This window comes from Rhinolophus sinicus, linkage group LG07 (assembly GCF_036562045.2).
Source record: "Rhinolophus sinicus isolate RSC01 linkage group LG07, ASM3656204v1, whole genome shotgun sequence".
NCBI lineage: Eukaryota > Metazoa > Chordata > Mammalia > Chiroptera > Rhinolophidae > Rhinolophus > Rhinolophus sinicus.
The window spans coordinates 10,485,058-10,500,661 of record NC_133757.1 but is presented as its reverse complement, the minus strand read 5'-3'; the positions used below and the strand labels follow the sequence as shown (position 1 = coordinate 10,500,661).

Below are 15,604 nucleotides of genomic sequence, written 5' to 3'. Positions count from 1 at the left end.
ACATTCTAGACTAAAGGTATCAGGGAAATCAGTAGATTTTAAATGTGAGGTGCTAATAAGCTGGTACTCGAAGTTCAGATAACATTTTACTCCTGTCCTTGGCCTGCCCCTCCCTTCGCTGTCTCTCTAAAAAAAAAAAAAAATAAGTGTGTTTAAAATATGGAGCTGGAGATTTATGACCAGTTGCAGAAACCTGTTTAACTACTGATTTATAGTTTTGGCCAAGGTATTTAACTGTCATCAGAACTAATTATAGCAAACCTGAGATTATATATTCAAACGGTCCTTTTGGTGAAAGAAATAGAATGTTCTGCCGAAAATCAGAAACATCCTGAGGGCTCCCAAACAAGAATGCACTACCAACTGTGCTTCTCAGAACCAGTGCTGTAAAGCTCCAAATTACTGTTCTTCAGTAAGTTGTTTTAGCCTGAAGTACTTAATAAATCATAGTTACATTAATGCCATACTGATGGCCTGAAACGGATTAATCTCAGTTAACAGTAACTGACATTTACATTACTAATCTAATTCAGGCATTCTGGTGGTAGTAAATGCACATGTTAAAGCTTCAGGAACCTAAGTTATTACTGATCCAAAACGAATCCTTACTTTGCTGTGACCAGATGGAGAGGACAAATGACTACACTTTTCAGGCAACATGGATACTCTAAGAATAATGTTCCCATTTTATTGCTTTAATGAGTAAAATGTCTAATTCGGATTAAAGCTGGTAAAATAAAACTGGTGCCAAATGATGTGCCAGCAGGGAGAAACCAAGACGACTGGGCTCTTCCTCTCCCTGAAAACCCCTGCACCCCCCACCTTCTGCTGTACCATGTTTTGGAACTTGTCACAACTCAGGCCCCCAAAGAGTGGGGGCTTCATGAGATGTAGCCCCCTTATCATATGAGCCCCTGCGACATTTCCTTGTGCCACAATGCCTTCCACTCAGTTAAAACGCTCCCATCTACATGGAACAGTAGGGCAGAGTGGGCAGTGGCTGGCACGCGGGCAGGCTGAAGGGCTTCTGTGGCTGGACTTCGGGTCCGAGGCTCCCACATCTGAGACTCTCTGGAGGCCACTCAGCATGAGCAGAGTGGGGAAGCGTGCCTGCAGGGGTCATGAAATGCTCTAAGAAAGTGGATTTGGGAAAAGAAAAATGAGCAGAAGTTGAGGGACATGCCGTCTTGGGGCCTATTGTGAGAATTCTATACTACCCACCAGCTCAAGATAACACTTCTAATGTTTCAGACAAAACCATGGGATCGTGTGGTGGATTTTTCAGAGGAAGCGTTCCTATACTGTAAGTCTGTACTTACCTGTTAGGATTTTTAAATGAGATATAGGTAAGCAGTATATAATTGTCATTTACAAAATGCAACAGGGAATATTAAAACATAAATTAGGGTTGGTGCAAAAGTAATTGCAATTTCTGCAATTAATTTTAACCTTTTAAACCGCAATTATTATTATCTTTTTATTGGGGAATATTGGGAAACAGTGTGTTTCTCCAGGGCCCATCAGCTCCAAGTCACTATCCTTCAATCTAGTTGTGGAGGGCGCAGCTCAGCTCCAAGTCCAGTCGCCGTTTTCAATCTTAGTTGCAGGGGGCACAGCCCACCATCCCATGTGGGAATTGAACCAGCAACCTTGATGTTGAGAACTTGCGCTCTAACCAACTGAGCCATCCAGCCGCTCCTCTGGCAGCTCTGCAGCAGCTCGTTGTCTTCAGTCTAGTAGTGGAGGGAGGGCACAGCTCACTGGCCCATGTGGGAATCGAACCAGCAACCCTGTTATCCAGCGCTCGTGCTCTAACCAGCTGAGACACTGGCTGCCCTAAACCGAAATTACTTTTGCACCAACCTAATAGAAGCTTTTTCGATATTTGGTGTGGACACCTTTTCATGATGAATTCCATAGTAGATTAACAATCTCCTAAAATCTTGCTTTCTCTAGACTGGCTTTTCTCAGTGAAGTGAAAATAAGATATGATTTTTGTTCTCTTAAATAGCAACTTATTCACTTACTTCAGAACATAGATAAAACATGAAATATGCCACTACAGATTAGTAAAATTTTGTTACTACTGTAAATCTAAAAATAACAAAATAATAATAGAATTATAATGACATGTTTTCTATTTTCCTGAATTTGTATTATCAACCCAACAGAAGTCCCCACCAGGCAGCTAGAAGACCTGTCAGGAAGGTTGACGAAGGAAGGCGAACTGATGAAAACCACGGAAGTAGTTCTTTACCTCTACTGAGCACCAGGTAGGGAGGCGCCAAATTACCAAAGGCTGAAAAATGAAAGCCTCCAGCCGTGGTCCTCTGACCAGCTGGTTATACGATTTCCCAAAGCCCCTTCTAGTTCGGACACATACACTTAATGAAAACTACTCCCCACGGCACCAGTCCTCTTTTTATCCTCCTTAATTCACTCCATCTTTAAGGAGTAATGGGGAAGTGGAGTAAAAACAATCAAACCACACTCTTAGAAGGTTCAAAGTTATATTGTCTTGAGTTATAACATTCTAATATAATTACACCACTTGCTCTTCTAAGAATCATCTCATAATTTAAAGAATTACATGGCTGAGAGAAACATTTAGAAGGCATTTCCAGGCAGAGCTGAATTTAAATCACCCTCCAAATACTACATTCTGTGCTTTCTAAAAATTACAATATTTTATCGGAAGGTACACAAAAATTAATCAACTGCTTTTATTATGTGACTGAGGTATCAACTCTACTGCATCCAATAAAGAACCAACAATTACTTTTATAACAGTAAGATAAACTCATTTGTAAAGATACTATCAATTGAAATTTTCTTGCACTTATGACTAATCCATTATAAACAAATGCCAATCTTAAAAACACAATTCCAGGATAAGTGCAGTTACACTGAGTACAGATAAGAAAGTACAAGGCGCTCATTGGCTATGCTACACCGAATGGATGAAAAGTAAAATTGATTTTATACTGTAGGTCTACATAAATAAATAAATAAACGTCTATCTTTTTTCCCCTGTACGTATGCTTAGATTCCTTGTACAAACAACAGAACACTCAATTTCATTCACTTCAATAGGATGAACTCGTTAGAAAAAGCTTGAAAAGATTTATTTGATAATCAAGTCCCAAATTTTATGCTTCTTTTTTCTACTTCTATCAATTTCCTGAAATATTATTTAACATAAGCAGGAAAACCTTTTCAGTAAATTGAGCAATTGAAGACTCAAGGAAAAGCTCAAGTAAAGATACAATGTCTTGAAGAACTCTGGCAAGTTACATATATCCCATGTTGCTTTTGGTTTCCCATCTCTTCTTTGCTTCAAATCTAAAATGAAGAACATAAAAATCTCAACTTATTTCTATAATACTTTACTAAGTGCCACAGTAAAAACGACTTAAAATTTTTTCACATACTCCATTGATTAAAAGATCAAACAGGATGAAAACAAGTCTCATTTATCATCTGATAAGCATTCAGCACAGATACAAATGAATAACAATTCACACAAGCGGGATTCACAAACTGTCACAGGATTTCTGCAATTTCTATGAAGTTAGTAGAATCACTACAAAAAGTTTTAAACATACCCCCATGCAAGTTTCTTCTTTTTTCGAGCAACCTGTGAATTTTCAGCTTCCTTTTTGGCTTTTACAAAGTTGTGGCAGGCAATCGCTTTGGCAATTTTTACACCAAGCTAAGAATTCGAAAGTAGAAAAAACAAAGTGAAAATAAAATTCCAGCTAACATAAGAACACAAACACTTGAGAACTTGTGGGTAAGAAAGCTATGTCTAGAAATGAGAAATCCTTACGCTCAGGCCCCTCGAACAACCCAAGTATAGCGAACACGGAGATTGGTCCGAATTTCCCTTACCTCCCACAGGGCCTTTGCCCTCGTTGTACCAGTCTCCTGGAGGAAAAGAAATCCTTCCCAAACTGCGCCCCTCCAGGGTCCACAAAGGTTTGATAGAGATCTGCAGGCCATTTCAGCATTTCAGTGGGCCTAACAGGAATTTCCCGATAAGACTGCACAGACTGACAGAGACATCAAGTTTCTTTGCTCTGGGCTAGAATTACAGCAACTCAGTATGGTCACACCAGTTATCTCATGCTGATCAAAAGCTCTGATTGGCAGTAAGAGATGTGATTAATAAAACATGGAAAAGCTAATTACTACTTCATAAATGCACTTTGTATGATGGGCAAGAGCTTTTAATTCACTGATAAAAAAACAAAACAAAACAAAACAATACCGGGGGTGCTAAGAGGTGAAGAGGCTGGCCCCAGGACCAACGTACCTGGGTCTTCCCTCAGCTGGCCCCTCTGTCCATGCTCCTTACACCCATCTGCCAGTCCTATCAGGTCCAATCAAAACAAAGCCTCCTCGTCTCCCACTCCCAAAGTCTTGTCTAACTCCACCTACAAGTCTTTGTCTCTATCCCTGCAGCCCATGAACCTCCACGCTGTAACCTGCAGTTACCACACTCTGCAGGGCTGTTCCTCGGCAAGTGTCTTCTAGAAGACAGGGAGGTGATCTGCTTTCAGTGGGCTCTGATTTTAGAAAGGTGCATCTATACGGGTGGTTCAAAAGTATTTACTAAGAAGCCAGGTGACAGTCCAACAGGGTGCTTGCTGAACTGGTCACACCGACAGGACAGCTGGTGAAGGAAGCTCAGCGGTGACTTGAGAAAGCAGACCAGCTTCAGGGTCCTCTCCAAACCCAAACCAGTATCAGCAGCACTACCGCTGTGACCATCACATCTTTTTTCACGAGGATAACAGTCATTCAACAAATCCTGTAAGGGCACAAATGCATCCTTTGCCAGGCGCTGTTCTAGGCACTGGAGATAGAGCACCGGACAAAAGGGCTCATTTTCAAATCGTGGGGCTGGCGGGAAGAGGCGGCCAGTGACATCTTACCCAGGCCGGCCTTGGTCTCTCGATGCTCTTCATTTCCAGCTCTTTATCTCATGAAAGTTCCTCTAAGTCAACTTGAAAAAGGCTAGGGCTCAAAGGGCAATAGTATCATCATCCAAAGAGAAAATTAACTCTAGAAGGACGCTGTGGTGTAATTTATCACTGCGATGGACTTCCTAGTCACGGAAAAACTATCAGGTCAGCACCTGTCAGGTGAGTCTCGTCAAAACGGCAGCATCAAACACATCCCCAATCTCGTTGGCTGAACTTTTATTTCCCGTTTCACTTCAAGTCAGCTGTGGATTGGCAGGGCTCTCCTCCACCTTACGGCACCAGCATCTCAACATGTGGTTTCCAAGTCCGCTGTGGCAGGAGAGACAGCGGGAGGGTCTCACCCTGGCTCCTAATGCTTCAGTCCAACAGTGACACACAGCATTTCCGCTGACAGCCCTCTAATCACAAGTTCTCACACGGTTCCACCTAACCGCAAGGAGGCTGGGGACATGGGGTGCTGTGGGGTACTTACCAGGAGACAATGACAGCACCTAACAAACTGTCTGCTGTACAAAACGCGGCTTGCTGCCTGGGTTTAATTAAGATGTACTCTGCGTCTCTCCATATTTGTGTAGAAGATTCACTTCCCTGTCCCCACTTCCAAAAGGTAAAACACAGAATTCTGTCTTTTTCTACTTAACGATATTCCTGTATATCATATATCAAATGCACATTTTGCCAAGTCAACTCTCCAACACAAGATCCACTCCAGCTAATTTGGGTCTAAAACAAAAATGACCCGAAACATAGCTGCCAGGTACCATTAACCATGTGACAAAGTTATTTTCTCAAACTGTTGTAAATTCAGATGTATCTTACATTTTTATCTTGTTGAAATTTCCCAAGATGGGTTTTCTGGATTCGGGATGGACAAGCCCAAGAGCATCTCACTGTATCTGGGCACATGGTCGCTTAATTTAAATGGGCTCTTTATCCCAACAAGGTCATGTGCTCTAAGAATGCAGAAGCTTTTAGTTTTCTAGCAATGTTAAGGCCAAATCCAGCACAATTAGCATCCCAGTAAAGAGTTAGAGCGTATGTTCCATAAGACATAAAATAAACTTGTTAAAAATAATTTATTATAGTGTAGAAACACGCATTGACATGAGAGGGCTCCATCATTTTGTGGACTAAATACGTATAATAACTGGGTACATAGACAACACTTTCAAACAGACCCATTCATGTAAAAAGTGTATTTTCTATGCGTATTTTGCCTTGGGTTAGGTGAAATTGAATGGTCATCAACTGATAAACGTTAAACAAGTCTCACCTATGTATTTTACAGAAAGAATCTTTTAAGCTTGTAATGATGATGAAAAGTCCTATCAATTTTGTGTCCTTCATATACTTAAAATAAATGTTTCACTTATTCCTGTGGAGAATTAAAAAGTAGAAATATTAGGAAATGTGAAAGGATAATAAGATCTTCTATGGAAGAGATAGTTGAAACACATTTTCCCAGGCAAGATGACTAACCTGAGTTCCAGAAGATAAAAGAATATCCTGCTATGTTTCAGTATTACAAACAAATAATATAAGCCAAAAGGAACCCCTTCACTTCTGTAAAAAGAAAAATGCATCTTCATGCCCAAGTAAACATCACAAAAGCTTGGTCAATGGCTTTTATATTAAAAAACTGTTTCGGGTCATCAGATAACTACAGCAACACAATGTGGGAAGAAATTTTTTTAAATGACTAAAAATATATACAGAATTTCCTGTATGTGTAGCCAAAGTATCAGCATTTTCCATATAGAACATCCAATATTTTGCTGCATTTTAATTAAGGTGTCTAAACATTATCACAGAGAACTGCAAATTGGTCAGAGCAAGCGGTAAGGAAAATTAAGCTCTAAAGGCTTTTTATCACCATATTTCAGGAACCAAGGGTGTAAAATGTTCTAATTTGGGATATATTAAAAGCCATAAAAGGTCTTTCAGAAAGATTAATGGTACTTTGCTTGGATTTAAGATAAGGGCTTTAGCTGGTTGGAAAAGCAGGGCCCTGGCTGGACCCTGGAGGCGTTCATCTTTACAGCCACTTGGAAGGTTTGTAAAAGCGTCTGCATAACCTCAAGCAAACGGTTGGCGACATTTTTTTAATTCCTTTCAATTTTACAGGTTTAGCATGTGTAAATCATACTGGGTTGTAAAATAGATATAATGGCACATCTTGTAATATAGTAGAGATTTTTAAAAGACAAACTTGCAAAATCAAGTTAGTTTTTCTTGCTAAGCCTTGCCATTCTAAAGTTTGCTGATAATGATTTTGAAGCATCTGATTCAAAGAGCTTAATCTAGCCCAACTGTAAACTTCTTATCCATTTCATAAAATATTTTACTCACCTCAAAATTACTAGCTTGTAACAGATTTATGAAGTTTTCCTCCCTTTTGAATACTTTCAAGGCACTTATTTAAAAATACCAATTATCATACTTTAACTTTTTATGGAATAATAGGTCTCTATGAAAAATATTTATGCCATTCTCTTTTGTTCTTTAATTAAATGAAAACAGATGTTTTCTGAAGTAAAGCGGAACCATTACTGGAGTGCTTAAAGTGTTAAGGTCTTTAATTTTTATATCAGTTTGGTCGACAATTCCTGATTGTCTTTACTCAAGCTCAACATTAATGTCAAGCAAGTTACCTAGGAGACGAAAGAGATCAAAGAGACAAAAACCCCTCCAATGTCTGATTAATCAAGCCTGCAAACAGCTTATTTCTTTTAGCCTGCATGCAAGTATGAAAATGAGATTCTGGGAGCCGAACATGGTGCAGATTTGTTCATTCTTATCAGAACAAAGCCAGCGGCAGCTTATTTCATGGATCATTGGCACTGTCATCAGTGCTACACAGAACGGGTGACAGCTCCTCATTTTGAGGCTTGAACAAAATTAGCAAAAAGTCGGCACAAATTAGCCTCTCATCTTTTTGGTAATATGACATTATTCATTTACTTTTTATCCAATTTTTAATTTTTTCCTTGTCAGCTATCCCTTTCTAGTGTCTCTTCCATGGCATCATAAAATGCCTTCTGAAAAACAAGCAAAGAAATAGCCAAAGTTGAAATAACATGCAAAGTTCAAAAAGCAAATAAGAAAAAAAAAAGCACTTCCAATGACTGATAATGCTTTATTTTTTATAACTTTCAAAACTTTACACTAACATTGATAAACAGCTCAGAACACCACGCAGTTGAAGAGTTTTATAAAATTGGTAGTTTATTTCAATAAAGCCTATGGCATGGCTAATGTGTTTCACTCAAACCACAATTTAATATGGTATGTGCTTTGGTAAATTTGGGATATCTACATTTGGACTGGTTCCTTTCTCTCCATGGTCATACCTGAGATGCTGAGCTCTGATAACAGCAAATAAGCTATGTCACAGCCAGTCCCTTGAACTCTGACTTTAAATCATTTTCTCTCTATTACAGGAAAATAGCATACAATGTGCATGCACAGGTTTCCATGTATGTGTACTACCTATATCTATGTGTATGTACAACTAAACAAACACCTGTTATTTATTTTTATACTTACAACTTCATATCAGTTAAACCGAAATGGTTTTTATTTCAAACTATAACCAAATAAATCCTGTTTTTAAAACACATAAAGATCTACTTATACACAAATATCATACATGTATATAGCATATGTATGTATGATTCACCTTGCAATTTATTTAAAAAATGTATTTGGTCTATGAGGTGTGAGAAGATGTACTTTGATTCAATATAATCAACTTTGATTTCATAGTGCAATAGTTTATATAACACCTATTTTAATGATGACTATCAAGGCTTCAAATTATATGTAGATTACAGTATTCCAAAGGAAGGAGAATAGATGTTATACTGTTGAAATTATCCCTGGATCCAGACATTTATATTCAAGCAACTTTTTCCATTCATAACGGAAAAAAAGCATTAAAACACTAACCATAAGCTGTTAGATGCTTTACACAGTCCCCATAAGAAAGACAGTGTTTTTTTTAAAGAACTGTAGTACTGTTTTCAGCAATTTCTTTATCTCTGTTCTTCTAAGTAAGAAAGCTTATTAACAAGCTTTGAACTTAAAATCACATTTACAATAATGTGCCATCAACAGTTTTATAAGCTAATTAGAAAAAGATTAATTAATGACTGGCTGCTAATAAAATGGCAATCATGAAGAAAGAAACCAAGGGTGCTAAGCTTCAACTACCACCAATTAAGAGCTAATTACAAACAAATTATATATGTGTTTTGCTGTGGGCTTTAATTTACTAAAATGGTTTTAATTAAAAGAGAAAACATGCTGATTAATTGAACTGCAGAAAAAATCTACAGTATAAACTGTGCTTTGTCTGTCTCTTTAATTAGACTTGTAACATCTGAAATCTTTTTTTAAGGTTTGTTAAAAGCACAGATAAACATAATTAAAAGAGAGCATAAGGAACACCGTTCTAGGTGATCATCCACTCATAGCCCAAAGGTTAAAAGAAAACACCCTCAATGAAATGAGATCTAGTAAGCACACCTAAAAATCTGAGAGAAAAATCCATCACTCAGTATCATTTTTATTTTTCTCATGTTTAAATGCTCCCACTTCAAGCCTGCACACAATTTTTTATGGGAATGTACGTATCTGGAACCTCGCTGCAAAGGAATTTGATGAGGCCTTCCCTTACCCGACAGGCAGAGCTTATCTTCCATACATTGTGCTAACTGTTCATCTATATGAAATAACGGAATGACTTCTAAGAACTAAGGAGAACAAGGCTTCAAAGAATTAAAATCACCATTTAAAAAAGCACCCCCCACCTCCGACTATGCACAGATTACAAAATAATACACAGAGGAACATTTAAATTAAAAAGTCACTGAGAAATGACCAGTTAATGAAAGTGAGTCAGTTCTAGATGACCCTTAACAGACCCACGCACCCCTCGCGTGGCAGTGTGTACCCAACTTCCCCAGGTAGCCGACCACGCTGCTGACTAGCAAAAGCCTACTGAGCCAGGGCTTCTCTCCCCCCCAGGGTCCTATATTCTTTCCCACTGCTACTCAGTGAAATACACCACAAAGAAAATGGTCCTGAACTCAACTGTCAAACTGGAAAGGAAAAAAGAAAGAAAGAAAAAGTAAAGGACTGAAGGCGGAGTAGTAAAATTTCGAAGGACATAAAATATATTTTGCTAGAGTTTACAGGTATTAGATGACCTTGTATGAAATGATGTATTCTATACACCCCTGTACTAGATTACCAAAATACTCTCCTTTCTATAACAATACAATGCTGAAATGGAGATATTTAATTTTAAATTCTTAATATAAACAAACAATATTTAATGCATTTTTACTTAGTTTACCCAATCTTCAGCATCTAGAAATCACAATAATTAAGAAAATGAAAAGTAGTTGCCATCCTTCATAGGGTCACAGGTTCCAGTGCGACATTCTTCTAATAATTAATTGGAATATGTGTTCAGGTTCATATCTGAATGAATTGTTCTATGTTGAAAACATGGTTGTTAAGATATTTCTATCCAAGGAAAGTATTCACAAAAATCGGAAGAAAATAATTTTGCTCTCTGGATTACAGAATGAAGGAATGAGAACCACATGACTTCCTTCACTGTAATATGCCTTTCAATTCAGCTTTTTTTGTATGTGGTGAAACACTTGCCCTAAAATATTCGAGCTTTGAAAACAGCATGGATGAGAAGTAATTTTAAATTTACTAATTTTGGCAGCATCTCTATTTCAAAAATTTAAATGTTTCAATTACGAACTCTAGATGTGATAATGCTCCAGGTACACTGATACGTAAACCTGTCAAACCTGCACTATTTGGAAAGGGTTCTGGAGGAGGAGGTGATTCAAGCTCTTATTCCATCAAGACAACAGAGCATTATACATCAACATAAAACTAATAACCTAAATAAAAAGGGTAAGTTGTAGCCAGAATCCTCTGAGAGAAACTAAAGTGCAACAATGAACTCTACTGGAAAAATTCTAAATGCAAGAGGAAGTGCTGTAGCATCCAAAGCATTTCTGGGAAAGGACCACTTCTTAGATGTGAACATAAAATGCAGAAACTATGTCCTCAAATGTATACATATCCCTCTTCAATGAGAACACCTTCAGACTTTCTACGAAATAGCTCTAAAAACAAAGTTTATGCTACAAATTAATAATCTGACCGAATTTAGACAGCACTTATTCAGCGAGGACAGCCTATAACTCAATCAATTCCAACATTCGTTTTTTAAAAAGGACATTCCTACCTTTATTTAAATATTAACAGACTATTATTATTTCAACATTATTAACAGCACGAATGGCAGAAATCACTGCCTTTGGCCTGCACTCATCAACTCAAGCAAAGAGCTTTAAAATAGAAAACACTTTATATCATTACTCCAAATTGAAGGTGGTTGGCCTCAGCAAAGATGGCAACAGTTTGTAAATAAAATATCTCAGATGAGAAAATTGATAACTTGCAAATTATAAAAAATGTCTATTCTTTCTAGGTTATACAAAATGAGTATAATGTTACAACATTGTGTTTTCAAGGAATTCAGTTTAGCTGCTGTGCCAAGACCATCCTATTTGAGTCACTTGCAGAAAAAGTAATCTTTAAGGGCATGAGCCACACAAAGCTCCAACAAAATTCAGAGGCAACCTCTTTTCCCATTCATTTCAGCTCTGACACTGCCCAACCATCACTAAAATTCTCCTGAACAGTATATCTAGTAGTTAATGTAGGTGTGACTCATTTGTTGGTAGAAATTGCTGACAAACCAAGTTGGTTTTTATCTACAGCAGGCTAACACGAAGATGTCTGGGAAAAAAATTCTCTTTCCAAAATGTGAGATTCAACCTAAGTGCTGACTACTTAATTAAATCTAGGCTTTAGCACTTCATTTTAAAATAGTGGCTTCTACTGATTTCTAGAAATTGGTATGATCTGGATAACAAAGATAATGTGATGATAACACTTTGAAATGACCACTGTCAATGAATGGAACGTACTTCCAGTTCAGGCCTCAGGTTAACAAGCCACAGATATGCTCGAGTACTTGGGGTGGGGGGTGGGGGGATGGTGTGTGTGTGTGTGTGTGTGTGTGTGTGTGTGATATTTTTTTAAAAACAACTTTTTTTTCCCCAACAGTATCATTAGTATGACACACACTTAAGTATATTTTTTCACTTCCTCTCTCCTCCACAATGAGCAACAAAAAAGTATTAAAACAACAGGCGGGACAGTCCAAAAGCAAGCACATGACTGACTACACGGCAAAACCAAAGACGACGGCACAACGTAGGCTTCAAACACGTGAACTTGAGCCCCGCCCCGCAAACCAGATGATACGCATCCTGTCATCGTTGATTTAAGGGAATATGACTCTGGAAAACGATGCACTTGCTGTGTCACGACAACCGTGCACTGACAGCCTTATTCTGTCGTACCTTTTCTTGGTGTTTTTTTTGAGGAACTGTGTTCAAGGCCCCTGCTCAAAGCATGGTTCTACTTTTGGCTTCGTTTTTCTCAATACTGATGCTGCCCGATTGGTTTCATGGGCTTACAAATGCTAAACATCAAAAATTAGTTTCACTTATTATGGTTAGAAAAGGCTTTAAGAACTCTGGGATCTGTGCCTCTGAGCAAAGGCTTTATCAGCTGGTCCCAGTCACTGCTTCTTGAGAAAAAGGAAACAGTACTGATGAAAAACCAATATACCTGATTTCCAAAAGGACACCTACCACGCACATATACATTTAATTCATAAAGGGTTTCTGCCCCAAACTCACAATTACTTCTCAAAATCCCATCTCTCATCTCCGCGGTGACTGACACCAAAGGGATAAATATGAAAAAATTAAATCTCAAACTAAACTATTTATTCAAGAATTCCATCTTGATTACTTTAGTTATTCTTCACGGGTGCTTAATTAACGTGGCATCAGTATCTTTCCAATGTCTGTGTCTGAACAGCAAACACTTTCCAGATGTGTTTCCACTTATACAAAGACAAGAATAGGGCCCAAATTATTGTTTTTCTTTTAATCAGAATTCTTTAACCCCACACTAAATAAATTTAATCTATTGTACTAGAACAAAGCATTACATTTGTATGGAAGTAAAAAGAACACTTGAGAAAAATGTTTACTAGCCTTACAAGTGCTGAAAATATGTATTTCTAAAGCAATCTCATTTGTCATAAACTGTGACAGAAAATAAGGACCCTTAAAATGGAAAATACCTAGTCAGTATTATACAATTCCCATTTCTAAAATAGCAGTATGACAAAACAAAACACAAAAACAGAAACCTAATATCCTCAAAGGAAACACACATTTCTGAGGCCTCCGAGGCGTAACTACGTCTGCACGTTCTCACGAGCAGCTTCAAAGGGCAGAGAGAGGAACGCTGAGAAGGGAACGCCGGTGAGGCAGCCATGGTGGGAGTTAACACGCAACTGCTGGTGGATGAGGCCACTGGTGACCCCATCTCCCCCCAGTGCATAGCTTAAGCTGAAGGAAAAAAAGTAATTTCTGAGTCCCTCCCTAAGCCTCGTTTCTGGACTTGTTTTTTTCCCTACATAAAAATATAAACCTCGCAAGACACTTATGGCCGTCAGCCAAAACCAGAAAACAAACAGCCATCAACGGTAGATTTTTTGACATCTGACATGAAAGCGTGAAACAGTATTTCCACAGAAGAATTTACTGAAATAGTAATTTCATCACTGGTCTCAGTCAAAAAACATGCTCACCTGAAGGTGAGGAAGAAAGAATAGTACACGTGGCCAACAGTTTACACACATGACCAATGATGTTTTCTAGGTAATCAAACACCACAGAGTAGTTAGCTTAAGAATGAAACGAAGGTAGAGATATGCTAAAAATGAAAGCTAGAGTAGAGCTTTTTTTTCCTAGAAAAAAGAATCACAAAACAACAATAACAAAACATATGCCAATGTGAGCTCTTTACTCTGTGTGACTCTGCCCTCTGCCTACTGACACCTAGCAGCGATTCCCAACTGGAGGAACATTCCCCCCAGAAGGGGCAAGTCGGAATCTTCTAGAAGCCTTGTGCACTTGGAAAAAGAATATGCAATATAGCTCTTAGTTTTATACTATAGACTACAGGTTAAAAAAAAAAAAGGACTGAGAATTCTTTAGGACTGAGGGAAATGTGCAGAATATGAAGTAAGAAAGCATCTGGGGGAGTAAGGGTTAGAAAAATGTTGAGATGTGACATTAGAACACACTGTGCCCTCAGGGAGAGTTAAACTGAGTTAAAGATGCAAACAGAAAAAGAAAGCTACCCTTTTAATCATAACTGGCAAAAAGCTCTCTGAATTAGGTGAAATCTAGGGTGGAATATTAATCATGGGTTATTTCCACCATAAGTTTTAGACTTAATTTAAAAACAGCATCATTTTAAAACATTAAAGACAAAAATAAAACATAGCACTTCAAAATAAATGGAAGAATAAGAGGGAAGAAATGGATGGAAAGGAAAATCTTAGATCAAATATCTGAATATTCAACTCACTTGTGATTATAAAAACAATCTACATTCATTTTAGAAAATCTGGAAATACAGAAAATGTGCCATCAGTCGGACTTACCTCCCGGGTAGCGAGCTGGTTGCTGAGTTCCTCAGCTTTCTCAATATTCCACTCTTCCACAGCCTGGTCTATGCTCTTTTCAAGGCCTGACTGGAAAGAAACAAAACCTAAAACTTAAAGGCAGGAAACAAAGGCAAACAAACATTTGCTAGCAAAGACTGTCTCGGGCCTACACCAAATACTTTCTATACTCAGACCACCTGCTTCTCATGACGACCCTGTACGGTAGTTGGTACCACTCCCATTTACTGACAAGGAGAAGGTACCTCGGAGACATTACGTGGCTTATCCAAGGTCATGCAACTTCCTGAACTAAGAAAAAGAGCTGCTAGTCCAGATTTCTGTGACTCCAAGGCCTATGCTTTCTCTTAATAACAATAATAATGTTGATAATAATGGAAATTATGGCACGCTTATTATGACAGACCCTAGGCTTAGTTAGTACTATAAAAAGCTCATTTATCCTCTATGAAATAGTATTGTTATCCTGTTTGGAGGGAAGGAAACAGAGACTTAGACTCACTAACTTGGATAAGGTCATAGAGTCGGTAAGTGGTAAGGTCCATGAATCAAGGTTTGCTCAGAGCCTGTATTCTCAATGATTTCCCTCTGTCTCTTTTCTCTACTGCCCATTCCTATATATTGAGACCTCCATTCAACACCCTCTTCTAGTCTTTGATTACTGGTACTAAATTGAATATTAAACATGGGATGAAAGTTATTGCCAGTTATAAAAAGTCATGGGATGTAAAGTACAGCATAGAGACTATAGTCAGTAACACTTACTGTAATGAATATGTATGGTGTCAGCTGGGTACTACACTTGCCGGGGTGGTCACTTCACCTGGTATATCAATGTCTACTCACTATGTTGTACACCTGAAACTAATACAATATTGTATATCAACTGTCACTGAAAAATAAGTTTTTTAACAAAGTACTATTACTTCCTCCTAAGGACCTGAGAAGACGATAAACTTCTTTT

General features: G+C 38.0%; 1 protein-coding gene across 2 annotated transcripts in view; it reads right to left on the bottom strand.

Moving 5' to 3' along the window:
• Positions 1 to 2,493: 2,493 nt before the first annotated feature.
• The window catches only part of FAM204A (family with sequence similarity 204 member A), a 29,740-nt gene continuing 16,629 nt past the window's right edge, over positions 2,494 to 15,604 (bottom strand). For both annotated transcript variants that reach the window (XM_019725258.2, XM_019725259.2), the window contains exons 6-8: positions 14,620 to 14,709; positions 3,606 to 3,712; positions 2,494 to 3,342 (exon numbers count right to left, since the gene is read on the bottom strand). In XM_019725258.2, coding sequence (XP_019580817.2) covers positions 3,291 to 3,342; positions 3,606 to 3,712; positions 14,620 to 14,709 — 249 coding nt within the window. In that variant the 3' untranslated portion in view covers positions 2,494 to 3,290. The remainder of the gene's footprint in view (positions 3,343 to 3,605; positions 3,713 to 14,619; positions 14,710 to 15,604) is intronic.